Raw genomic sequence first — 24812 nt, 5'->3', positions numbered from 1 at the left:
TATAGAATTTAACAAAGCAGTGAACATTGCAGCTTCCAGTAGTTTCTTCCACATTCAACCGCACCAAAGTGCCCACTTCCATAGATTGCATATTTTTAAAACCAACTCCATAGCTTTTCTTCACAGTTGCACCCTAGCGACGCAACCCCAAACCACCCTAATTAGAGAGGTGAGAGAAGAGAGAGAGAGAGCGAGAGATAGAAAAAAAGGCACAAAACAAACCCATTACCGTTTTATTTCCCAGCAATTGGAAGTTGGAGCGTGAAGAAGAAAAAAAAACAATTATCCGAATGTGAACAAGATCTTGGCAGCGATTGCAGCGGCCGATGAGGTGCATTCAGACAAATAGTCGACTTGTAGCATATTGCACCCGCTGGCCACGTGACGAAGTGCTGGGTAACACCATCTCCTTCCCCCGTACTTTGCGCATTTGCATATCAACTATCAGTAAAGTCAAATGCTGGGGAATGGTTTTGGGGTCTTTTGAATTAAGAGAAGATTTACTCTTTAGCATAATGGGTGTTTATGGGCGATAAGAGGAGGGGGTAGGTTTAGGTTCTAACGCAACTCATAAGCTTGTATTGTTGCGCAGATTTGCGCTTAATTCGTGTGCTAGTCTCACGTAGGTTAATGTACGCAGGTCTCATGAATGAAGTAAAAACACATATGCACAGCTAAATGTTTTTATCTATAATTTCTAGAGGTTGTAATGTCATTTAAATACCATAATTAAAAATCATTAGAAAAATAAAATAATGCTACAAAATACGTTAATATTTCAATCTGCTTCAAGTTTCTTTTGTATCTTTTAACTATTCACAGTGTCACATTTATTTTATTTTAATTTATCATACTTTTTTGTTATTTGTCGATTGACTTTCGTTGGTTTTATTTATAAAGCAATTCGATGTTTTATGTTATTTATTGTTCATTCAGTTTTTCTTTACTTTCTTATTTTATTTATATCTCTTCTAATACATTACATTCCATTTCTATCTTTTGAAAGCTGTGAGGAAATGAAATAGGCAAAATAGAGCTTGATAATAAATACGTATATGCTAGTATCTGGTAATGTAAATTGAAGTTTCTTAGTTATTAAAACAATTTAGGGGCGATCCCGTGGTACAGTCGTCAACTCGAACGACTCAATAACATGCCCGTCATGGGTTCAAGCCCAGAATGGACCGTCCCCCCTATCAAGGATTGACTATCCGGCTGCGTGGTAATGAATAAAGTCTCGAAAGCCTGTATTATTTATATCTCTTCTAATACATTACATTCCATTTCTATCTTTTGAAAGCTGTGAGGAAATGAAATAGGCAAAATAGAGCTTGATAATAAATACGTATATGCTAGTATCTGGTAATGTAAATTGAAGTTTCTTAGTTATTAAAACAATTTAGGGGCGATCCCGTGGTACAGTCGTCAACTCGAACGACTCAATAACATGCCCGTCATGGGTTCAAGCCCAGAATGGACCGTCCCCCCTATCAAGGATTGACTATCCGGCTGCGTGGTAATGAATAAAGTCTCGAAAGCCTGTATTATTTATATCTCTTCTAATACATTACATTCCATTTCTATCTTTTGAAAGCTGTGAGGAAATGAAATAGGCAAAATAGAGCTTGATAATAAATACGTATATGCTAGTATCTGGTAATGTAAATTGAAGTTTCTTAGTTATTAAAACAATTTAGGGGCGATCCCGTGGTACAGTCGTCAACTCGAACGACTCAATAACATGCCCGTCATGGGTTCAAGCCCAGAATGGACCGTCCCCCCTATCAAGGATTGACTATCCGGCTGCGTGGTAATGAATAAAGTCTCGAAAGCCTGTATAGGTCGGCATGTCTTCGTAAGGCGTTACACCAAATAGAAGAAGAAAGCAATTTAGATTTAATCGAGTTTGGACGGGGTAACTGCAAGGAAGAAATACTTTGCCAAAAAGAATGTCTTAAATATTATGTATTAGTTATAAAATTATTTAATAAGACGAGGGAAGCGAATAGTCGAAAAGATTGTTTAAACATTACATTAACATTAACTAACAATAAAATTACTACACTACAATGGGAGAGCACTGGAATAGATGATAGGTTTATCATTATATTTACATAATTTTATCTTCTCAAATTTTCATTTATGGGAAAATCAAATAAAAAAAAGAATTTTCATTGAGAAATGTTATTTAAATCGCAAGTAAAATATATCTACGATCACATTTACTTCGTTTATATTTTTCCCCCATTTTATTTATGATACATTGTACATACAAAAGGGACCGTTTCACCTAAGAAAGGCAAAGTTCTCTGACTAATGAACCAAGGTACCCCAAGTACCACTTACGAAGGTTTCCTATAAAATCGTCCAATATCACTCCTTCTCGACTACACCACCACTTCGAGGGAGCGCAATCTCCCACCCGCGCAACAACGAAAACAGAACCCCTTCCGCTAGCGCTTAGGGGGGAGAGGGCGTTTTTTTTGCGCGCGTTTAAGCCTAACCCGGTGGCCAGCTTTATGGCCCAGCACTGTGCACCAATCGATCTGCGTCCGTTCAGTGCCCAGCAGGAGCGCAACATAATCGGACGCGTGTTGTATTTCGCCTTCGTTCTGCTCAACTCATAAGTCACTTGTTCCGCGTGTGTGTCTATCCGTGTGGTCGCAAATTTGAAAAGTTTGCACAAAGAGCCGTCTCTTTAAAGTGTGATCATAATAGTGTAAGTTGCATTTGTTTGTGTGTTTGCAAGGTGTAATAAAATTGTAGTAGCTCTTGTAAGCGTTACGAGTAGATTCGCCACATCAAATAGACATCTGAATGTTCTCATCCCAGTGAAAGTGATTTAAAGAAATCAATCGCAAACTGTAACGGTTGCAACATATCACGATCGGCGACAGATCGTGAAGTGTAAAATCTGCCTATCGCGCAAATCTGTTTCGACCCGCCAATATACACCAGTGTAGTGTCGTGTTGAACGCGTGTAAAAAGCGTGTCTTGTGTCAAAACGCAGGCCACCTCAGATAGGATTAATTGTCGACATCGAGCCGAACAATGTTGCCAATTAGGAGCCCTTTCGTGCAAAGCAACAGAGCGGGCGACACCCGCTGCTGTCCAGCTTCTCGATGGCGCAAACACCGATTTTCGGCCGACTTCCTTTCCAATCGGTTTGCTGGTTGGGAAAGATCGTTCGCTACCATACGACCCGGGCGCAAAAAAAAACAGTTGGGCGGTGCTGGGCAGGATTAGCTATAGCTTCCGTGTCAACACCGGATAAACGTGTGTAACCTGTGGGGGTTCGCCGGTGCACCAGCAAACGCCTGCACCGTGGAATGCTAATGCCGTCGCTGCGGTAAATCGGTGTACATCATGTGTGGGTAGGGATCCAGCTTTGGGTTGTTGTTGTTACTGCTACGTTGGAGAGAAACGATGCGGATATTGTCTGTGCCTTAGGCATCGGTGTGAACCCGGTACGTTTTGTCATCAGCGGCACGACGGAACCGAATATCCGTTCGACGTGAGCTGCATATGTTTTTGGTGATCGATTTGTCGATTTGGTACGATTGGGAATGGTGAAAGAACATGCGTAGGAAGCGAACTGTTTGGTGGAAAGCATTATTGAGTAACTTATTATTTTATGCAATGGATGATTTTTTGTGGTCGTGTATCTTTGTTTATTGGTTTTCCTGTATTTATAATATTTCACTTCTTTGCGATAATCATGGGTACCTTGAAATTGAAATGAATGAAATAGGAATTAGTTAAAAATATATTAAACGTTAAATTGTAAGCATTAAATGAATATTAATTTACTTTTTTACCTTTTTGCGTGTAATTATTAGGGGATGGCATTAGAACTCGTTGTAAAAGTTTAATTTAAAAAAAAAACATGTTATTTATCCATGGGGAAGTTAAATATCGTTTGATGCATAAAACCAAAATTAAAACATTCATTTTCACTTTTATGCTGCTCCTTATCACGCATTTTCTTTGTAATTTTCGTGTTTATTCAATTTCAATTTTATTCTGTCTTTTTCCAGTTTTTTTTCTTTTAATTTCAATATTGCACATTGAATATTATTAACTGATTAAGTTTTGTATTTAGTACTTTCATTTTCAATTCCCATTTCCCATCCCCACCACCCTCGTTTGGGAAGGATGAGATACCTACTCAATTGCTTAATTAGCCTGGTAAGTCTGTGCAGGCCAGCATGATCACGTAGGTCGTTTTGACAAAAAGAAAAAAAAAATTTACGGTGAAAATAGATTTTTTCTCTCTTCATTACTATCTGTTTTTATTATTGTCATAATTTAAGTTCGAAACTTGCTTGCTTCCATTAATGGTAATATTTACTATTGTGTTTTATATTCATCTTGTTTACTTTTATACTATTGTGTTATATCCTTATGTATTTAACTATTTTATCTGTTTGCTGTTTAAATTATAAATTTATATGTCAATTGAATATCAACGATTTTCAACAATACACTGTTACCATTAAGGCAATCTATTATTCTCATAGGCATATCTATATAATCGGACTTTAACACAAAGCTGTGATAAATAATAGTATTTAATGTTACTCTTTTTACATTTACTGCCTATTACCGTAATTTCAAGAACGATGAGATGTTATTCCGTCAATTACACACACAAAAGTGTGTATAAAGCATTTTCAATGCAATATTGTTATTTTTTGGACGTTTCTTTTGCTCTCTTTTTCTATTAAGAAATTTTAATCACGTGCAATGTTAACCCTTCAGTGATATTTTCTAATACAGGGTTTTCCAGGAGTTCTCTTAGCTGTAGGACACTTTATTGAATCTTTCTGCCGTGAAACGAACTTAGTGCAATATGAATTGGGCTCGATAGTAGCCTTGTTGGATAATTCCATAGGAATTTCCAAGGAGCCTGTCTAAAAAAGGTGCCATAGATTCCAATTTCTATCATATGAAGTTCACTTCCCTCAGTAAGAAAGTGTTTTATTAAGACACCGCTTTTAGAGAAACGGTATTTTATTATAGCTTGTTACCGTTCTCACGTTACAATAGAAGAGAAGAGCGATACCCACCACGTGCACACTTATATATCCTGTTGTGAGTGTTTAGCACTCCCTAGCTAATGAGTGTTTTATACTTAACGAAAACTACTTACAGTGCTACCTAAATTACGTCGACACAACAAAAGTGTCCCACAACTATGAGAACCCCTGGAAAACCTTGTATAACTAATATAACTGAAAAAATGTGTTTTTACGCAATTAATAACAAGCACTCTTTTTATAATCGAATGTGTGCGGTATTAAGGAGGGATCTTTTAATAGATTTGAGCGCCATAAAAAAAGAAAGTCAACATGCATCATCCTCTTAAAGCTATGAAAACTCCTTGAAATGTGCTTGATATCCACAGCAACACTTTCGCTACATGCTACAAACAATAAACACTTCAAACTCAAATCATTTTTTGCCAAAAACCAGCCCGCTTATCCATTTGCATGGTCCGCGCCCCAACAATAACAACGACATCTTCAGGTTGCGCAACGCCCGAAAGCTTCGCGTGCTTCGCGCGACTAACTACCCTGCACCGTGCAGCTCTCTAATTGGTATGTTAATTAAGCGTTAAATAATATCGCTTCTATCTCATTGGCCGCGTTAGGGGAAGGGAAAGAACGGCTGAGGGTGGAAGATGTTGGCTTTGATCCGATCCAGCACGCGTATTTGTATGGGGAGATGCTGGGTTTAATAGCAAACGTGACTACACGCAGTTTTCGTGCGATGTTTGCCACTTTCCGGATCAAACGCGTAGGTCAAGATCTTCAGGGCGCCCCGGTCCGCGGTATAGGCAAATCATTAGAAACGATCGTGTGCAGCAGCTCCCCTGCAGTGGCGTGCGGTATTGTTGTTGGTGGTTGCGTGTTATGCCTTGTTTGCGGGGGTGCCCGCTTTTGACCAACATGTCCCAATTAGACAAACACCGATGGTTCGACACGCACGGTTAGGTACAGTGTTTTTTTGATGGCATGCTTTCGCCACTCCGTACGATGTTTATGACCCACAGCCCCAATCAAAGTTCTGACGGCTAATGGGAGCCACCAATAGGTCGTTTATGGACCACCGCTGCATGATTAAGACGCGTAGGACAAAGGTGTTTGTTTTTAAGGGTGCCGGGTCAAGGTGAACACGGATGATCTGGAAGATCCAGAGAACCGTTCTTGTCATCTAGGCATTGTGTTGCGATGGAGTTCGTGATTTTATTAGACCATTGAGTTGAACTGTGTCTGAAGGAGTTGAAGGTTAACGCTGAATGGTTTATTGTACCTATTCGATTTTGGGGGATAATGTTAAGATATCCTAGATTAAGTAATCTTTGAAATTTTATCATTATAAGAGGATTATTACATTTTAATGAGCCAACATAGGTTGTATCGTCCTCGTCCTACGCAAACCCTATGTTGGGGTAAGAGGTGGGATTTATCATCATATCATCATCATCATCTCTAACCGTTACTATTTCATATGCAACTTACTTACAGGGTATTACAGGAGTTCTCATAGCTGTGGCACACTTTATTGACACTTTCTTAATATTGACTTTATGTAAAGGGAATTGGACGCTATAGCCTTGTCGAACCAACCTAATAGGAATTCCAAGGAGCCTATCCAAGAAGGGTGCCATAGAATCCAATTTCCATCGTATAAAGTTCACTTCCCGCAAGAAAGAGTCAAGGAAGTGTCCCAAAAGTATGAGAACCTCTGGAAAAATCTGTACTTACTTTTCCGGTGCTACAAACGCTTTGCGGTCTGGGACTGCCTCAGGAGTATCCGAAACGGTTCATGGTCTCGCACCTTCATCTGTCAGTCCGTTATGCAAGCCTGCATAGAAAATCTGAGTAAAATTGTTCTAGTCATATTATGTCCCTGGTTTTACATTTAAAAACAGTATCTGTAATACAATGTATGCTAATATTATGCATACAAAGTGGAGCTCTTTAAATTCCTTCATTTAAATAATTGGATGTTTACAATTGTTATCAAAAAATCACTTGTCGTTCGCCCTAGTTGCGCATACAATTCGCCAACCAAATATAAGTGCAATGGAAGGTCACTCGCAATTATGGCTAGCAAAATATATCGGTCCCGGAGGTTGGCCTTACCAACCGCTGGTCGCATTTTTGGCGTGTGAAGAAGTTATTTGTGTGAAAAGCGACAAAACCACATGTAATAAACATAGTGAAATAGAGAGGAACAAAAAAACTAACACCCATCCAAACTAAACGCAAACGGTTTTGTTTCATTTTTCCCTTTTTCAGCTCTAGCCACGTGCATTTGCAACCGCAGCGACACGCGGGTTCACCCTGTGGATGTGCTGAAATCATTCCGAACCTAGGTGGGAACCGAAAATGCAGTCAAGGTGTTCGTTGGCAATCATGAAGGTAAGGCCGGCAGTAAGACAATGTTAGCACCCTAGTGCGCTCCGGGCATGGTAACGCCAGGGAAATTGTCTTCGGTTTGTTTTCTGCTTGAACAATGTTAGCTTAAACACATACACACACAAACGTTCTCTTTCTATCTCCCACACGCCCCCTTTTGACAGCTTACTTGGGGCTTGGTGGTGACGCTTGGCACGCTCGCAGGGCTCCCTGCATGTGACGCCGTGGCGGCCGAATCTCCCGAGCCGGCATCACTGCTGCGGCCTCGTGACGTCAATCCACACCCGTACCAGCACGCCTACGAGGGTATCGCCATCTTCGACCGGAACCTCATTACCAACAGCGAGAAATTCACCCAAAATCTGCTCAAGTAAGCACCCGTTGCCGATGGAAATGATGGGATGGAACGCCCCGCTTACTGCGTGAATCGGTTAGCAGGCGCGCCATCGGTTTGATAGGGCTGCGATATTGTCACAGTAGTGTAGTATAATAATCTCCCACGATCTATTACGGTCTCTGCCCTTCGCAGCCAAGGTCCCGTGCAGTTCCCACGGCTGCGAGACGGAAGCTCGGTTAACGCACTGCCCTACCCGTACGAAACGCTTGCCCTGAAGGAACGCCACCAGAAGATGGTGCGGTTTTCCGGTGCCGATAGCCAGACGGTGAAACCGGCGTATCAAGCGTTGGCCAAACATGCGGCCCGTGTGCTCGGCAAGAGCTATGCCGTGGAAGACATCGATAGCCTCAATGTGAGTAATCGCAAGCTCATCTTCGCCGTTTTATTGCTTTTATTGTGGGAATTGAGAATGTAACATAAATTAAGTCATTATTAAATATTCAATATTAACATTAAATACGATGTTGAGGCAATTTTAGTTGAGGCCAACAAGTGTTTTATTAGTTTGTACGTGACCAAAGTCTGACCATTATCTAAACACAATCCTCACAAATTTCTTCTACCGACCCAGGAGGCGGCTACGGACGTTAAGAAAAATTATGTATTTTCATACGCCGTCAAGGATACGGCCTCGGGTGATGATTTTTCGCACACCCAACAGCAGCATCAGGACGGTGCAGTCAAGGGCAGCTACAAGGTACACCTTCCCGATGGACGCATGCAGATCGTCAAGTACATCGCCGACAACAATGGCTACCGTGCGGACGTTACCTATGAAAATGAACCTGCGGGTGTTGTGCCGGCATCAGCAGTAGCATCAGCAGCAGCTACGGCACAAGCGGCACCAGTGGCTCCCACTGGACCGGTCAGTCCCATCGCCTATCAGAGGTACTACGCAAGCACTCCCGTGCAGCAACCACAGCAACAATACATCACGCACCAGATTCGACCAGCTCGACTGTACTATGCCGCACAAAATCCGACCCAAATTCCGGCTCCTTTCTATCCCTCCCAACTCCGACCGAGTGATGTGAAGATTCACAGCTACAACACGGCTCCCCATGCCGGGGCAGTGATCGCTTCGACGACCACCCAGGCGACCCCCGTTGCTGGAGCATATCTGGCCGCCTTTCCGGCAGCGGGTAACCTAGCCTACATTGCGACAGCACCCGTAAACGGTGGACCGATCAGAACGCTACAGCTACAATCGAACGGTGGTGGTGCTGCCGGCACGATAGCGGTCCCCGTAACAGCAATTCCGCTGGCAGCGTACCGTGACATCAATGTGCCGCCGTCACCACCCGTCCAGCCGCTTGGTGTAGCGTTCGCTTCGGCCGGTAGACGTACGACGGTTTATGCTGATCAGGCGCGTGTTTCGCCCCAAGGTTCGGGCACGCTACAACAAGTGATCTACCAGCAGCAGCAGCAGCAGCAATCGCAACAGCAACCACAAAGCTTGGACTACGGGTACGTGCAGATTCCAGTTGACAATCGGGTGTACAAACGAAACACGGATCACAACACGGAGGTAATGCCCGGTTCTAAGGCACCCAAGAATGTGGCGCAAAAGCCGCGGAATCAAACCAAACGCCACCAGCAGGAGCAGAAAACGCTGTAAATCGTGCGTCTGGTGGTTGTAATGATCTTTCTATCTAATAGCTAATTATTTGTAATAAAAATATTGGTAACAGTCTACTATTTGGGTGGTCTTTCAATGTGTTTTCAAAGAAAAGTCGATCATTGGTGGGACCGTGGCTGTACAACAAGAATCAGAATGCGATGAAGCATTTACAACCAACAAATTAATGTCTTAAAATTTTAAATTCTATTTTACATACTTAATTACTTACTTATCCGGCACTACAATCGCTTTACTGACTTGGATTGTTTTATGAGTGTGCGAAACCGTTCACGATCTCGCGCTTTCGTCTGCCAATCCGTTAACCCGGTCTTAATGTCGAACGCCTCCAAACCATCTTGCTGGCCTAAAAGGACTTTATGGACCGGGTCGTCCGGTTCCGGTTGGACTGGGACGTTCAATATTGGTTTTAGGTGACCAAAAGAGGACATCCCGAATTTAATACTTTCTCAATTTTCTGATTCGGTTATTTTTCTCTAGAAAACTGTGAACTATCCGAAACTACCACAGGGTAATCACCGCCTCTCTCACGTTGTAAGAATTTGCAACCTTGTAACAATAATACGAACAATAATACGAACAGCAATAAAAATCTCATCTAACCAAATCAAAAGTTGTTTTACATGAACCCCTTCATTCTATAACATTTTCGCTCATATTACAGTTATAATTGAATAATCGTGTTCGTTAAACATGTGTGCGTATCAGGTAGCAGCAGTTGTACTGCTTACTTGCCATATGCCGCTGTTATAACGAGCGAAACGCATAGACAACGCATCCAAAGGACATGTGTAGCCGTGAGGAAACTTTTCTGTGTCTCTTTTGCCTTGTCCTTGCCTTTGATGAGTGAAGCATGCATACCTTTCAGGTACGTTCGTGGTATAAGCCTATCCCTCCTACGTTAATGGTGAAGATAGAATCGTATGCAATCGGCTCTGCATTCGGGCGTGGGCATGCAGGCCCGTGGGCGTCGTGTGTACGCGGGCTATGGCACCCTTTTTGGACAGGCTCCTTGGAAATTCCAATTGGATTTGTCCAACAAAAGTGTTATAGAATCCAATTCCCGTAACATTAAGTTCATTTCACGCAAGAAAGAAGCAATAGAGTGTCCCACAGCCATGAGAACTTCTGGTAAACCTTGTATCGACCAGTATGGTCACTAAATGAGTAAATCCATCTCATTTCACAGAATGGACTTTCGAAGTGCTTGCTGAACTTTAAATAAGTGCTTTTCTTGAAATACCGAAAAAATAGACAATCAACCGTGAAAAAGCTGTTAAGGCCCTGGTCTATTGATCGGTAAATTTTGTAATAATACTGTATGCCCCTTGAGGGATATACATCCCTTGGCCGATGTATACTTGACCACCTACTTACAACCACCCTTGTCCATATTACCGAATGCTGCTGTGCTACCCATAAAAAATAATAATAAAAATAATAATAATAATAAATAATAATAAAAATAAATAATAATTTCCAAATCAGATCATAAATTACTGTGTATATGAATAATTCCTTCTTAAGCTTTATCTATGATTAAACAACTCTATTTTAACTCTAGTATTATGCTCTTGAGATTTACATATCGCGTACGATAGAGATTTGATAGATTTGATAGATAAGCAAAACAACTCTTCAGATGATTTACAATTCACAAATATTTGACATAAATTACAGTTCGTTTTATCAACATTTTGATTGGATGTACTTCACAATCACACCAACCACTTCACGGCCAATTGTCGAAGGTCAAGAGTTAACATATGTTCAATAAGCGTTGTATGGGGGTTAACTAGGATACAGTACACCATACACCACCCATTCACTGAAATAGATCGTTTCGCGAACGCGTAGTTGAACTAAAAATAAATAACCATAAATTTTCGCCGTTAATTTTGCTTGCGCTTCTCTTCACGCGTCATACCACAGTATCACATGCAGCGAACAGGCTTTTACGCGTAGCCGTTAGTGATATTTCACTTTGAATTCTTTCCATTTTGATGTTTCCGAGTATGGATTTCAGTATCCGGAAGCACTTTTTAAAGCTTTAACAAAAGCAACTTTTAAGCAATACGGCCTTTTTGGACCGTTACTCCTGAATAAAAAAAAAAAAAACAAAAGCAACTTCTTTACAAGCCAATGATAATTTTCGCATCAACTTCATAGAATTAACTACGCCGGAAAAACAAACGACAATCTTACCTGTACTAGAATGTTATCTACCGAAAAGGCACTACATTTCATAGCGATAGAAACACTGTTTTATGCACTTGGTACAATACACATTTATATTCGTTTCTGTATTAAGCAGCATTCATTTTAACCATACCACTTCTTTCCAATAATGCCATAACTAAAAACTATTGTTAATATTTTTGCTTCATTTTTTTGTGTAAACTAGTCCGAAAGATGGGGAGATTGAGGCTATCTATCATAATTAGAATAACGTAACACTGATAGATAATCCTTTCAGTATACACTAAATGAGATAAACCAATCCAAGTGCAACCAAGTGCGAACCGATATGCGAATCATACGCACTCACCCAATTCGTACGTTTGCGCATCGTTTGTCATCGCGATAACTTCTTATCAATCACAGTGTTCTCTTGTGCCTTGCACTAGAAAATAGTAGGCGTCGTTATTTTTTTGGGAGGGGATGCGTTAAGTTGAATATAAAGGGATTGATTTTGGCCTGGTGGGGACTCAACGGAGAATAAATAGTGTCTTGCTCTATTCATTAATACTTATTTACACCTGTTTGGAGGAGAAGAAAGTAAAACAATTACATTAGAATTAATGTTAGCACAAGAGCATCCTCTGGCGCCGCATACTTACTTCTTTGAGTATCCTAAAAGCCTCCTTGTTAGTCGTCTTTTTTGTTAAAGATGTATTCGTTGGCCATCGTGTAGCCGAGACCTATAGATAGGGCGGCGACCACCGTGCCTTGGGCGGCCACTCGCAGCTGCATCAGGAACACGGACGTCGACATAGCCCCTCGGTGCTTGTACTTGTAAGCACCGATCGCACACACCGCCACCAGTCCGGCTATACCGATCGGCATGAAAGGGGACTCCCGGGCCTTGCGGGCAAGTTTATCCGAGTGGGTCTCGTCGAACGATGGAACCTTACCGCTCATCCTGGTACAGAGATAAAGAGAGCATTCATGGTGGTACATTAATTTATAGCCCCACTTGAGTCCATCAGCAGTGGGGACGACCACAATTCCCCTCCACCGTCCTTAGCTACTACTTTCACCCATCCCCATCCTGCCACTATCTTTTGCTTCTAAGTTCAAGGTCACACACACACCTTGCACCGAGCAGATGATGATGATGCGTTACATCACGAGGATAGTTCTGTTCGTGCAGTTAGGTGCTAAGGCTTGCTTGCTAAGCTTGCTTGCTCGCACAATCGTACGCACCTGATCAATTGCACGTTCCGTTTGTTGCCGGCGAATAGTGTCCACGTGGGGATAGCACCGCAGGGAGGGTGAAGTTTTGTACCACTTTATCCCTTCCAGCCGACGGATAGCGAAAGATGATGAAATTCACGTTGCAGCGCGCCAGATGATCGACCTACATAGAAATGACGGTTCGCTTTGTTTGTGTTGGTTGTGTGGCCAGAGTGACCAGAAATACCGATTTATCTGTATTCCTACCGATTTTTTATATGCCTACCGATTCACAGATGACCGCCCTAAAACTACCGATTTTCCATTTATCCTACCGAAAATCACAGATATTTGATTTTTCAGTCGTTTAAGCTTAATCTGTGGCGCTTGGGTTGCTGTTTCAAGGATCGCTATCCTCATTTGTTACTTATCGCGCTGATGCACGTTTGTTTGCCTGGCACTTTTTAGTTTTATCCGTTAAAATTTAGTGTTCCTAATAAGTAGACTATGTCAGTTGTGGGGATTCCGAGAATTGCTAGCCAAAGAAAATTATTTAAATTTGAATTTGAATCTCGCTGTCCGCGGTTTAAGCTCACCTGACAGAAAAAGAGAATTAAATTTTCAGTCGAGGGGTAGGTACAAACACACGGTGGGGGTCCAGCCCAAGATCGGATCCGAAGTCCGTTCTTTTGGGCTGAAAAATAAAAATGGCGGATGGAGCGCCTTCACGGAGAGAATGCGCTCTATTGCATGCCTTTAAAATGCACGAGGCAGAGTGCCAGTGAGTGCCACTGAAAAGAACGCTCGCTCGCGCATTGTATTTTCCTCAGAAATTGAAGAAAATGAAGAATAAATTGATCGTTAAAATAATTGATTACATTTAAATGGTTGCGTTCTCAACAGTGCTCCTGCCGAAATCTACCAATATAATCTGGCCACACTGGACCGCAGGTCAGGCAAGCTTTTTGGCGGCCTTTATGTACGTCCTTTTTTTTAATCGTTTATTAACTTTTATTGAGCAAATAAACGTGAAATAGAGAACAATAAATGTAACGTTACTGAACACTTTGCCATAATCATAAAAAAAATGTTTTTTTTAATATTTTTTTATCGCTACGTTTAAACTTATCGTTTTCAAATGACACCAAAACGATAAGTTTTGTTTCAACGGCTTGTTTTGACAGGGACCGTTTTCTGCCGAAGCGGGCGATGAACCGTTGCAATTTTCAAACCTCAACAGCTTGCCCTGACGCGTACCCAGAACAAAGCAAGCAACATCGGCTCCGCTGTGGTGCTGCTGAAAACGGCGTAAATTGTCGCATTTTTTGTGAAACCCCAGTGAAAAGGTAGTGCAAAAAGCGAATTCACACAGTGTTATTTATATATTTTGGTGTAAAAGTGTTGTTTTGCTGGGAAATGCAATAATGGATCCTTTCACTCAGGTAAGCTGACTGAACGGATGTGTTTTAACAACTGGATGTGGCGTCCAAGCGGCAATGAGCTCCTGTGAGTTAATGTGCCCTATTTCGGTGGCTTCTTTCAGAACATACTTGAACGTGCGGAAAAGCGTGCGGCCGCGCTTGGCATCACGAACACCTCCAAGTTTCCGCTCTCGGAGTTTAACTACGAAACGGACCAGCAGGGGGGCGCAGCGGGAGCATCGCCCAAGAAAAAGTCGGTGACGAAGAAGCATTCCGCACCGAAACCACCGCCTCCTACGACGACCGTTTCCACGCGAACGGCTACGGACGGTGAGCGTACGACGACGGTCGACATCGGCGGGCAGGACAATTGTGATTTGGCACTGGAAATAAACATCACCACGAGCGCCAATCTGCAGGTCGATCTGGGCGTGAAGGAGCTGGAGAACGATGGAAGTGTTAAGAAGCAATGGGAACATAACATTGTGCGTGCGCTCGAGGGCGAAAAGGAGAACAGTGCCGAAGCGAAAAGCGTGATCCGCGATCAGAGCCGTAACCAGCTGCAGCGGCTTGGCACGCTGTACTCGGAGACGCAGGATCTGTCCTCTCCGGTGCACCGGACCGAGGGTCGGTTTCATGAGGATGTGAAGCAGAGTAGTAATAAGCCGAAACCGAAGCTCGCGAAACTGGCAATGTTGGCCGATTCGATAAACAATTGGGAAGACGATACGTCGCATCCCGACATTACGCATCATCGTGAGACGATCGTGCCGGGTAGGGAACGGAAATCGCCTATCAGCAGCAGTAGCATCCGACAGCAAAGTCCGAAGCGTGCAGGAGAAGCTAGGACTGGTGCCTCAGGCTCCTCGGCACCAGGTACAGGTGCAACTCCGAAAAAGTACCCTGCACCAAATCCTCCGAAATCGATACTAACAGCCACCCAGAAGACGGGTAGCAATGGTGGTGGCGAGCCATCATCAGGGGCGGCAGGTAAACCGGTCCAAACAAAATCTCTTAAGTGGGATCAAAAGGTAATGGACACGCTCGAGTCGCAAGGCTTCCAGCGACGGGAATCAACCACATCGAAGCTGGTGTACGACTACAAGGAAGACAAGAATGGCCAAAAAACGGACACCTATCGTGCTCCGGTAACGGCCTCGGCCGTGAGTTCTACCTCTCGCGAGCGGAACACCACCCAGGCTGATCAGGCTGATACGGTCAAGAAATCGGTCCCTGTTTCTTCTTCTTCTTCCCAGCCGAAGAAAGTTGCGGTTGGTGCACCGAAACCAGCCGGAGGTCTCGTATCCGGGCGTGCTGCAATGTTTGAAAAATCGTCCGGACGGCGCCAATCCATCCTGAAACCAGGCCAGAAAGATCCCGCTGAAATGTCACTTAAAGAGCGCATGGCCATTTTCGAGAAGAACAAGGGAGCTGCACTGGTGCCGAAGGCTGCATTCGGTATTAGCCCTTCGATTCGGCAGATCACGGGACAGAAGGAGGGGTGCAAGTCGGGCTCGTCCGGATCGGGACCGATGTCCTGTGCTGCCATTCAGGGGTCTGGATTTGGGAGTATCACCCAGCAAGCAGCGAGCAGCAGAGCGGTTGCACCTGCTTCACCGCAGAGCAAACCGAAGGTTGATCATGACAAAGCGGCACCGAAAGTGGAAACGAAAGCGACCGGTTCCGCCATCCGTAATACGGTGGAGGCTCTCATGTCCGACACGAGCACGATTTCGCAGTCGGAAATATCGGAAGAGATCCGTCGTATGCGCCAACAGGAGATGGAAATGCTGCTAAACCGGTTCACCAAACCGGCCGACATGTCGTCGGATACGATCGAGTACGAAACGCAACCGATTCCATCTGCACCGCCGATGCCACCGGAGGGTTATCTGACGGGTCGGAAACAATCGAAGCACTCGGCGGAAGGAAACAACGGTCATGGTGGACCGCCAGCGAAACGGCGCAGTGGTACGCAAACAGAAGTTTAATTTTTAAAAATATTTTAAAGTAAATTTCCTCGACTGTTCTTTTCTCCTCAAGACGGTACTAACGATAGTGCGGATGTGATGGCCGCTCTGGACGATGTGAAGCGGATCCGTGTTGGGCCGGCGGCCAAGGATGGGCGAATGTATCCGGCACTGAGTGACATCGAAACGACGGCCACCGAATCGGGTGACGAGGGTGCGATGGGTGATGATTACACCACTGCTACCGTATCCGGTTCGGAAGGGTCAGAGCGTGCCTACCGCACCTGTTACGGTGAGGCCGAAGACGGTGAACGGGAGTTGGCCGATGAGGAGGAAGAGTATGACGAGGAGGAAGATAACGAACGGCGTCAGTACGAGGTGGATGAGGATGACGACAGGTGGGAACTCATTGTTGATCTTTTGCAGTGTTTTTGCTGCGCTAACATTTAACCTGAACCGTTATTTGGTGTGGGGGTTTATGTGTTTTTAAACTTGTTTTTTTTTTTTTTTTAATTGTCTTTTCACATCATTTCATACGGGTTAGCTGGTTTTATTTCTCTTTCCTTTTCTACTATCATTTTCACAATTATTTTTCATAGAAAATCATTTTCAAGTTAGTTTCATCATAGTCCATTTTGTTCACATTTAATTTTTGATTATTTCGCGAAATTTTGTTAGAAAATAATGCAAAAATCATGGAAATCAAAGCATTACATAAAGATATTGCCTGAATGGAAGTTCATGCCATGCTTCATTATTTCGTTATGAAATAATAATAATAATAGAAATATTATGCATTTATATTATAGAAATCTCTATGAAATCTATCTGGTTAAAAATGAATAAATACAGGTGATTATTCATATTGTTGAAGTTTAAGCAGGCAAAACATCAAATTAAATATATAAACATTAAATGTAAGTTTCACCCTTAAATGATATTCATCACTAAACCAAAGCAGCTTGTGTCATAATTGCATAAATAATAAATTAATAACCACCATTTTCATAAACTCATCAACCATTTTCTCATTTCAATGTTAAGCTTCATTTATCATGCTTTCATGTTTTGAGAAATTTGAAATATCGTTGTTACCACAATTCAACGGGTTTTAAATAATATTTGGTTTTTATTTACCAACACCTTTTCACAGCTTTATGTACTCGGACGATGATGAAGAGGCCAACATTGCCAACGTGAGCCTGGGGCGCGAAATTCTACAAGCCGTCAAGCTGAACGATCGTCGCACTAGTCGTGGCCGTCGCCAAAGTCAAGAATGGAACGTAAGTCACGAAGCTCTCCCTGATTACAAAGTATTTAGAATGTAGGATTGTTTTTTGCAAATGCACTCATAAGTTTTTGTTTTGTTGTGTTTTGAGTTTTGATTTATAATTAGCAAACTTCCCTTGTAATAATATCTTCGATTACTTCTTCAAAGAAACAATGAACAAATGATCCTCTGCCAGTCGAAAATTCTCCCGCCGTTTTACCGCGTTGCGAAGTTTTATATCGTACTTTTTTGAAATTTGTAGCAACAGGAAGAAGTTGCCCAGGCGCAGGCCCCGAAGGGTGTGTCTTTCAGCCTGTATCGTTCCGGTGCCAGCGATGGCACGGATCCGCTCGAAGACAGTGACCTGATCGATGCCTGCCTCGAGGAAGCTTTGGTTGACGAGGAAGAGGAGGAAGAAGACAGTGAAGCGTTTGATACACCCGTAAGAAACTAAACATCTAGCAATCTGCTTGTGCTGCGGGTTTGGTGCTGTGGACGTTTAACTAATATACTAATCGATCCTATTGCATGATTGTTTTGTATGTGCTGTGGTTGGAACGTGTATTTAACAAAGTATAATATATTTACCAATTTATGAAATGAATGTTTTTAAATTGTTCTAACATAATCTGTGGCGCTCCTCTTCGATCTGTGGTAAATGCTTGAGTGATCTGGTTCTATGGGATAACACTTTAATATTTCCATCAATGAAAACGTTAAAATCTGTCTTTATTACTTGTTGTAACTGTTAAACGCTCAAATGTATTTGCTTTTTTTATATGAACTATTTTTCCTCTATCTTTAATGCCGATTTAGCGAAAGTCTTCAGTGTCGTCCAACAGTTTCTCCTACCAGAAGCACTCGGGGCGCGATCGTTGCGCCACTATCAACGAGGAAGAGTCGGCAAAGGATCCCAAAAGTGGTGCTAACAAGCGTAAGTCGGGTACGCCACGCAAGAGCCAAGTTGGTACCGTAGACTACAGTAGCCCGGTGCGGTCGGAGCTTCAAGTGAAGCCTTCGAAAGATGACGACGATATGGTCACGTTGGTCCACACCGTTAGCTTCTACCGACGTCAGCAACAGCAAAACTCGATGACCCCACGGAAGGTTCCACGTACGCCGGTGTCGACGAAAATGGCAGCAACAAACTCCTCGCCTAGAGCCGGAACGGTTGATTCTACCACCGCGGATGATTCGGATGAGCAGGAGGACGTATCCAGCACGGCTGAGTCTACCTCCACCGGTACGGAGGAGGGTGAATTTTTGGTCCAGGAAAAGGTGAAGAAACTGCTGGACGAAGTATGCAAGCAGCAAACGATCATAGCCCAAGCTAGCCAAGCGCTTAACCTATGTGCGGCCACGATTGAGTTTTCTGGCTCCACCGAGTCCGCCGAAGGTGAACGTCATCTGCTCGTTGCAAGTAAGTTTAAAAAAAAGCAGAAAATATTTACTGATTCTTATTTGCATATTAAACAATATTTTCTTTCCTCGCTTAAGCACACCGTCGACAGGCCATTTTGGACGAAGTACAACGGCTGCGCGTTGAAGGCTGCCTGCGACCGCCAGGTGCTCCCACCGAGAAGGGCCGTTTAACTGTGAAGGAAATTACGCTGCCGCTTAAGCAGGAGTACATGCGCAAGCTGGCGACGGATCAGATCAGTGGCCATAATTTGGTGTGTCTGCTGAAGTATAATGAAACTGTGTTGGCCACACAGACGGCACCGACACTGCCAGGGCTGCTATCGGTCCGTTTTCCCGATGTGCTACAACTGAGCAATGTGTTTGCTGATTTTAAGGTAAATTGAAGTTCACATAGAGGCGAAAGCTCTTTTGTAATGCGTTATTTTATATTTGAATTTGAATCTTCTTTAGATAACGATGGAAATCTACGGCATGCCCGCTAGTCGCGAAGTGCTGCCCCACGAGATTAAGTACCACATTGCGCTGGGTAAAAAGAAAACTGGCAGTGGCTCGAGCAAGCTGCTGCACACCCCGAAAGGGTTGAAGAGCAATTCGCGCCTCATCATGCCACCGGTACAGTCGCCGGCCGGTCCGCAAGCCGTCCGGTCGCCTTCGCTCACACAGTACGGATTCATCATCTTTTCGCTGAAAGAGATCCAACGCACGAGCTGGACGCTGAATCCAATCTCCGGCTGTGCCAGCCCGCTCGATGGCACCGTCAATATGCGCGTAAACTGTGAGCTCGCGGTAACGGTGGACTATCATGGCTTTTTGACGATGTACGAGGACGTGTCGGGACTGGGCGCCTGGCATCGGCGTTGGTGTCGGTTGCAGCGCCACACGATTAACTACTGGAAGTATCCGGACGATGAGAAGCGGAAAGCACCGATCGGTAGCATCGATCTGCAGGGCTGCAGTACGCAGCGGGTTGGCGTTGCGCCGCGTGACATCTGTTCGCGCCTGAACACGCTGTTGTTGGAGTTTCCGCGTCCGGCACGGGATGACGATGTGGAATCGTTGAAAATCGTTCGCCACGGCAAAACTACTATCGAAAGGTATGGTTTATACTTACAAAATGATCACTTTTTAGGGGTTTAGTAACTAATGGAATGGATTTTTTTTTCGTCCCACAGATATTTGCTTTCCGCCGACTCAAAGGAAGAGCGAGATGAATGGTGTGCCCATTTAAACAAAACATTGGCATTGTTGAAAGCTTGGGGTGCCAGCCACGTCACTAGCTGTTAGAGGAGGCGTTCCTTTTTTTACAGTTGACTTGTTCTCTTACATTTAGTTCAGAAGGATATGTTAGATAGTTGTCTATTTGCGATGTACTTGATTTTTGCTCCCCATTCTGCATTAGACAGCGAGATCTTTTGCCATCGAATATACGTAGCGTCGCCATGAGCGGAGTGTCGCTGTATGTAAATTTTTAAGTATTATTTTTGTGTGGTGTTGTGTGCAAAGGTCTTATATATTAACTAGTGTAATATTTTAATTTCAATGTCCTTTACCGAGCGATAGGGAAAGAATGAAAGAGGAGAAGCGGATCCGCTTTAAGAATGAGCATTGCATTTAACTAACACTTTCGAATCAACTGTACACGGAAGTATTGTTTTTGCTGAGGAGAAAGAATTAGCGATAGTCCAGAAGAAATTATATGCTTTTCTAAAACGAACGTGTGCTAATCCGACCATAAATGTGGATATATAACTAACCCGATATATCTTGTGAATAATAAAACGAGTACAGCTTTTTCAGCAACTAATGGGCCTTTTTCTTTGGAGTTGGATTTGAATTGAGAAAAGAAGATGTATTGTTTTGTTATCTTTAATGTATTTATTTTGTCACTGCTTTGCATTTCCTCTTATTGAATATAGCTCTACTTCTGTGAAGTGTTGTCAATGCCGCCCTTTTGTCATATTCCACCAAACAGTTCTGCCACAACGATGTGATCGAAGGAATGAACGTTCCGTGTGTTTCAACTTGAGTATGTTTCGTTAAGGCAATTTATAAATGCGACTCCAGGAATGCTGTTGCGAAGGGATATGACCACACTTCATCTTGTGACTGCAAACAATTAGCAGTAAATCAAAAAGCTATTCATATTTGAAATCCTAATAAACGCCCAAGAAAACTTGTTTGGTTGGTTGCTGTCTTTCGTGAATGATTTTACAAAAAAAAAAAAAAAAATGAGAAATGTGTGAACGTCTAAATCTTATAACTGTGACAATTTTCCATCTGAGCAGGGAAATGTTACCTCCACCGCAGAAAACAAACAAAGAAACAGCTATGTTTAATAAGTAAACGGCAAACATTAAATTAATAGCTCGAAACGTATTCCCACTCCCTTTGCTTAATGTAGAAAAATACCAAAACGTAATCTCTCTCTCTCTCTTTCTCTTTAACCCCGGACTCTGCTTTGTCTTATGTTTGTTCTTTGTTTTGGTTCTTCGTAAATTAGTAAACCATCGCCCATTAACTTAGAGCACAAACGGAAGGATAGCTTTGCGGCTCTTCGGATAGTCTTTGAACTCTTTCTTGTAGTTGCGGTGCTTGCCGAGGGCCCACACGGTCATCTGGTACATGCCGGCGGCCGCGAACAAACCGGCCGGAATGCAGGACGTCATCAGGGTGTAGCCGACCCACGAGAAAAACTCGTACGTGTAGTTCGGGCACGAGACGAAGCTAAAAATCAAAGCGGCACAAACAAAAGAAGATTAAATTATTGGAAGCTTATCGGGTAGTGGTGATGCGGCGCTCTTCACTTACTTGAACAACTGCGTGAGTGGATTGGCATCCGGGACGGGGATTTTCCTCACGTTCGAGCCTGCCGGTCGCAAGTTCCGCAGCAGAATATGGATGGAAAAGTTGCCCAGCTCGCTTACCTGTGGGAAAAGAATTTTAAACTATGAGCAACTAACCTATTGGCCAGAAAATGAGAATAACCACTTACCACAAAGGTGGCCAACCCAGCATACACCAGGGCGGGGGAAGGTTCCGTGAACAGCGGATGGTTTACGTGATAGGCCACGTAGCCAGCGAACGCCCAGTAGTACGAACAGTTTTTGAACAGATTCCTCAGGGGCATCGTCGCATGGGAGAAACGGTGCACAAAAAGTGTCTCCAGAAGACGCTTAGTGTAATGTCCCACCCAGCATGCAGCCGCAATTCTAGAGATAAGTGTGAAAGCATTGGGGGATGTTAATCGTAAACTTGATTGAGAAACGTGACTTAATGGAATATTTTGAAAATTCGAATGGCAGAATATTGATTAATTTTGTAAAAGTTCATGCTAAGTGAAAACAATATATTTATAAATAACTCTATAATATACCTAGCAGTGAGCAGTCTTCTGTAATAAAACATGAAACCGTAGGTACATTTTCTGCTATCTTGCGTTTGCCTTATTTTTTGCCTGATTGTTTCATTAATTTACAAAGATTTGATCTATAATTTGATCCACAATAGGATCAGGTCTGCATACAGAGAGATTTAATTTTGTGAAATGATTCTACCTTTTTAATTTGTAATTAAAAAAAAACATTTATATTGCCACAAATAGCTTGTTATAGCAAGAGTTTTGTAATGAATAATAAGCCGAAAACCTTGATAACATAAAAAATTCTATTTCGTTGAACATGCGCTTATCCATAAATCACTGGTTTGCTAAATGGCTCTATCGACTCATCGCCTTTGTTGCATCGCATCGATATCTATGCACCATCCCGACCACATAGCTTTCGAGTGACTCTACGGCCTCGCTCCAGCGCTGGCCGGTCAGACCCTATGTTCCGTATGTCGGCTGTATTCAACACTGTTTCAAATTTCTTCGACTTGAACATTTCAACGCAATGCTTCAAGGAACGTATCCGGCTTCTGCCGTGGCCACAGTGAACTGTGATACAAATCTTGATTTTGTTATGTTTTTTTTTGTACTGTTACCTAATCAGGCCATATGGCTCGTTGAAGATTAATCAATAAATAATAATATAATAATAATTTCCCTCTTATCCAGCATCTAGGACCAAAAGCGGTGATCGCTGATGTCTGCCCGTACACATAAAAAGGAACGCGAGCCGGCAAAGCGTGTTCTGCCCTTGAACTTGCCAATAGCAAAAACAAACCGTTCACAGTAACCACACTTTGCTTGCGTCACACAAGCACACGCACACCGCAGCAGAGAACGAACATGCTGCATTCAAATGGTTGTTGTGCGCTGGGAGGGATTGGAGAAGCTTTTGAATGATTGGTAAATTATATTTACTTGCCGTACGGTGTGACGGCAAGCGCAGGTGTCCTATGCGCTTTTTTATGTTTCGTCCCGCTTGATCGTTCAAATAAGCGTCCATGACGCACTAAGGCACGGATGGCGGAGCAGGTTGCACGCACAAAAAAGACCTTCCGTTTGGAGACTGAAAACTCTGTTTCTAACTCAAGGGCAATGCCGAAACGAACGACACAAACTTGTCTCGTTTCAAGAGATGAAGGCCTACTTTGTTATTTTGGGGGCATGTTTTGGACAAAACTTTCTATTTTTTGTCTGCCGTTTTAAACAGCAAATAGAAAGATCCCAAATGTTTCGGCAGTAGTAGAAAATCGGCCACGAATTTCGTATGACTTAAGCGCATGGTTCAATGAATGTGTTTTGCCATATCAACTGTATCGCCTACCTGGCCCACGGGAAGGGCAATGTATGTACATTCATTAACGACCCGTGCGGCAGTTTCATTATCGTACCCCGCCACGACGACGCGTGGACTTCGAACCACTTCTTCTTGATAGCGATTAAGTAACAGCGGGCGGGCGCTTTTTTTTTCTTCCCTCCTTTCACCACACCATTTGGATTCGCAACTGCGGTTACAAAGAGAATGCTCCGAAAAGCCCACCTCAAGCTGCCGCCCCATTTGCATTTTGCCCTGCCTTGTCCGGTTCGGCACCTTCCCAGTCGTATTACTTACTTGGCGGTAAGACTCATCGGATTGTCCGCATTGGAGTAGATGAGCGAAGGGCGCTGGTAGAAGAGCATATAAACAAAGATTGGCCCTGCGTACTCCGCCAGGAAGACGCCCTTCCAGCTGATTTGTGGGCCGAGATCGCGCACGTAGATTTTGCCGCCGGCCGCGACATTGAGCGATTTCAGCGTTTCGCTTTCCTTTGGCGGCTTGCCGCGCGGTTCCAGCCGGAGCGACTGGCGGTGCACGGTCAGGGCAGGCTTCAGCTTTTGCACCTCCGTCTTGAGCGCTTGCAGTGTGGTGTCGCCCGACACGCGACACTTGCCCAGCGATTTCGACGATTTGGCGTCCAAAAATTCGATCTATCAACCCGGCAAACAAATGAAAAAAATAAAGCGCCCCGAATTACACGACGTTTCGTACTACCGAACACATCACGAAAAACCAGACTTACCTCCATGTTTGCTGCTATAGTAACCCGTGGCACTTCCGTCTACCAAAGTGGGACCCCGTTATCTGCGGAGAAAGTGTGTAGCGGTCGACCTTACGGTGTTTCGACGATGGGTACGATTATTCAACAGCAAGCAGCCCAGTCTCACGCACTACACGGACCGACACACGGGATTGCGAAGCAGCAGCGAACAAGCAGTGAGCGAAGATTTCCTCCTCCTTCTACCCCCCGCTTTTCCAAACTTCCAACGCGGTATCACCTCTCATCCCCTCCCCAACCCCAAGGGGTGCGTTGTTGATGACTTTTGCCGAAGCTGATTCGGGCAGGTAAGTTGCGTTTATGGTAGCGGAGTTACGACTTGAGCTTGGCTTGCGTATGACAGTATGGTGAATTTGGAATGATAGCTGGTTCAGGGCATTAAATTCTAC

General features: G+C 43.5%; 4 protein-coding genes across 6 annotated transcripts; 2 read left to right on the top strand and 2 right to left on the bottom strand.

Moving 5' to 3' along the window:
- The first annotated feature begins 2464 nt into the window (after positions 1-2464).
- LOC120958068 (uncharacterized) lies at positions 2465-9519 on the top strand. 2 transcript variants are annotated; one of them, XM_040380622.2, is made up of 5 exons: positions 2465-2719; positions 7308-7430; positions 7592-7797; positions 7957-8176; positions 8396-9519. In XM_040380622.2, the coding sequence occupies exons 2-5, from the start codon at positions 7398-7400 to the stop codon at positions 9440-9442; spliced, it is 1506 nt and encodes a 501-aa protein (XP_040236556.2). In that variant the 5' UTR covers positions 2465-2719; positions 7308-7397; the 3' UTR covers positions 9443-9519. The 2 variants fall into 2 exon arrangements, with proteins under 2 accessions (XP_040236556.2, XP_040236557.2); XM_040380623.2 differs by lacking the exon at positions 2465-2719 and adding an exon at positions 4774-5600.
- Positions 9520-11726: 2207 nt separating this feature from the next.
- On the bottom strand, positions 11727-13075 carry LOC120958069 (HIG1 domain family member 1A, mitochondrial-like). Its single transcript, XM_040380624.2, has 3 exons — positions 12890-13075; positions 12304-12605; positions 11727-12222 (listed from the first exon to the last, which is right to left on the bottom strand). Exon 2 carries the CDS (start codon positions 12602-12604, stop codon positions 12332-12334), a length of 273 nt encoding a protein of 90 aa, XP_040236558.1. The 5' UTR covers position 12605; positions 12890-13075; the 3' UTR covers positions 11727-12222; positions 12304-12331.
- Positions 13076-14085: 1010 nt separating this feature from the next.
- Positions 14086-21361, top strand: LOC120955079 (anillin-like). Of its 2 annotated transcripts, XM_040375584.2 has the most exons (9): positions 14086-14301; positions 14403-16251; positions 16324-16648; positions 17404-17533; positions 17783-17962; positions 18337-18940; positions 19018-19316; positions 19393-20036; positions 20115-21361. In XM_040375584.2, the coding sequence occupies exons 1-9, from the start codon at positions 14284-14286 to the stop codon at positions 20224-20226; spliced, it is 4161 nt and encodes a 1386-aa protein (XP_040231518.2). In that variant the 5' UTR covers positions 14086-14283; the 3' UTR covers positions 20227-21361. The 2 variants fall into 2 exon arrangements, with proteins under 2 accessions (XP_040231518.2, XP_040231519.2); XM_040375585.2 differs by lacking the exon at positions 17783-17962.
- On the bottom strand, positions 21144-24653 carry LOC120955082 (probable very-long-chain enoyl-CoA reductase art-1). Its single transcript, XM_040375588.2, has 5 exons — positions 24388-24653; positions 23940-24295; positions 21935-22151; positions 21751-21866; positions 21144-21666 (listed from the first exon to the last, which is right to left on the bottom strand). Exons 1-5 carry the CDS (start codon positions 24391-24393, stop codon positions 21462-21464), a joined length of 900 nt encoding a protein of 299 aa, XP_040231522.1. The 5' UTR covers positions 24394-24653; the 3' UTR covers positions 21144-21461.
- Positions 24654-24812: the final 159 nt, after the last annotated feature.

The sequence above is a fragment of the Anopheles coluzzii genome, chromosome 3 (genome assembly GCF_943734685.1).
Source record: "Anopheles coluzzii chromosome 3, AcolN3, whole genome shotgun sequence".
NCBI classification, from domain to species: Eukaryota; Metazoa; Arthropoda; class Insecta; order Diptera; family Culicidae; genus Anopheles; species Anopheles coluzzii.
This window is presented reverse-complemented; position numbering and strand designations above follow the sequence as displayed.

Excerpts from the sequence above, each read along its gene's own strand:
- LOC120958068 (XM_040380622.2), top strand. The coding sequence starts at position 7,398 with ATGCAGTCAAGGTGTTCGTTGGCAATCATGAAG. Across the intron at positions 7,798-7,956 it reads TTCACCCAAAATCTGCTCAA|CCAAGGTCCCGTGCAGTTCC; the intron begins GTAAGCACCCGT and ends TGCCCTTCGCAG. Across the intron at positions 8,177-8,395 it reads AAGACATCGATAGCCTCAAT|GAGGCGGCTACGGACGTTAA; the intron begins GTGAGTAATCGC and ends CTACCGACCCAG.
- LOC120958069 (XM_040380624.2), bottom strand. The coding sequence starts at position 12,604 with ATGAGCGGTAAGGTTCCATCGTTCGACGAGACCCACTCGGATAAACTT.
- LOC120955079 (XM_040375584.2), top strand. Across the intron at positions 16,649-17,403 it reads GTGGATGAGGATGACGACAG|CTTTATGTACTCGGACGATG; the intron begins GTGGGAACTCAT and ends ACCTTTTCACAG. Across the intron at positions 17,963-18,336 it reads GTGAAGCGTTTGATACACCC|CGAAAGTCTTCAGTGTCGTC; the intron begins GTAAGAAACTAA and ends ATGCCGATTTAG.
- LOC120955082 (XM_040375588.2), bottom strand. Across the intron at positions 22,152-23,939 it reads CCGATGAGTCTTACCGCCAA|AATTGCGGCTGCATGCTGGG; the intron begins GTAAGTAATACG and ends ACTTATCTCTAG. Across the intron at positions 21,867-21,934 it reads CTGGGTTGGCCACCTTTGTG|GTAAGCGAGCTGGGCAACTT; the intron begins GTAAGTGGTTAT and ends CTTTTCCCACAG.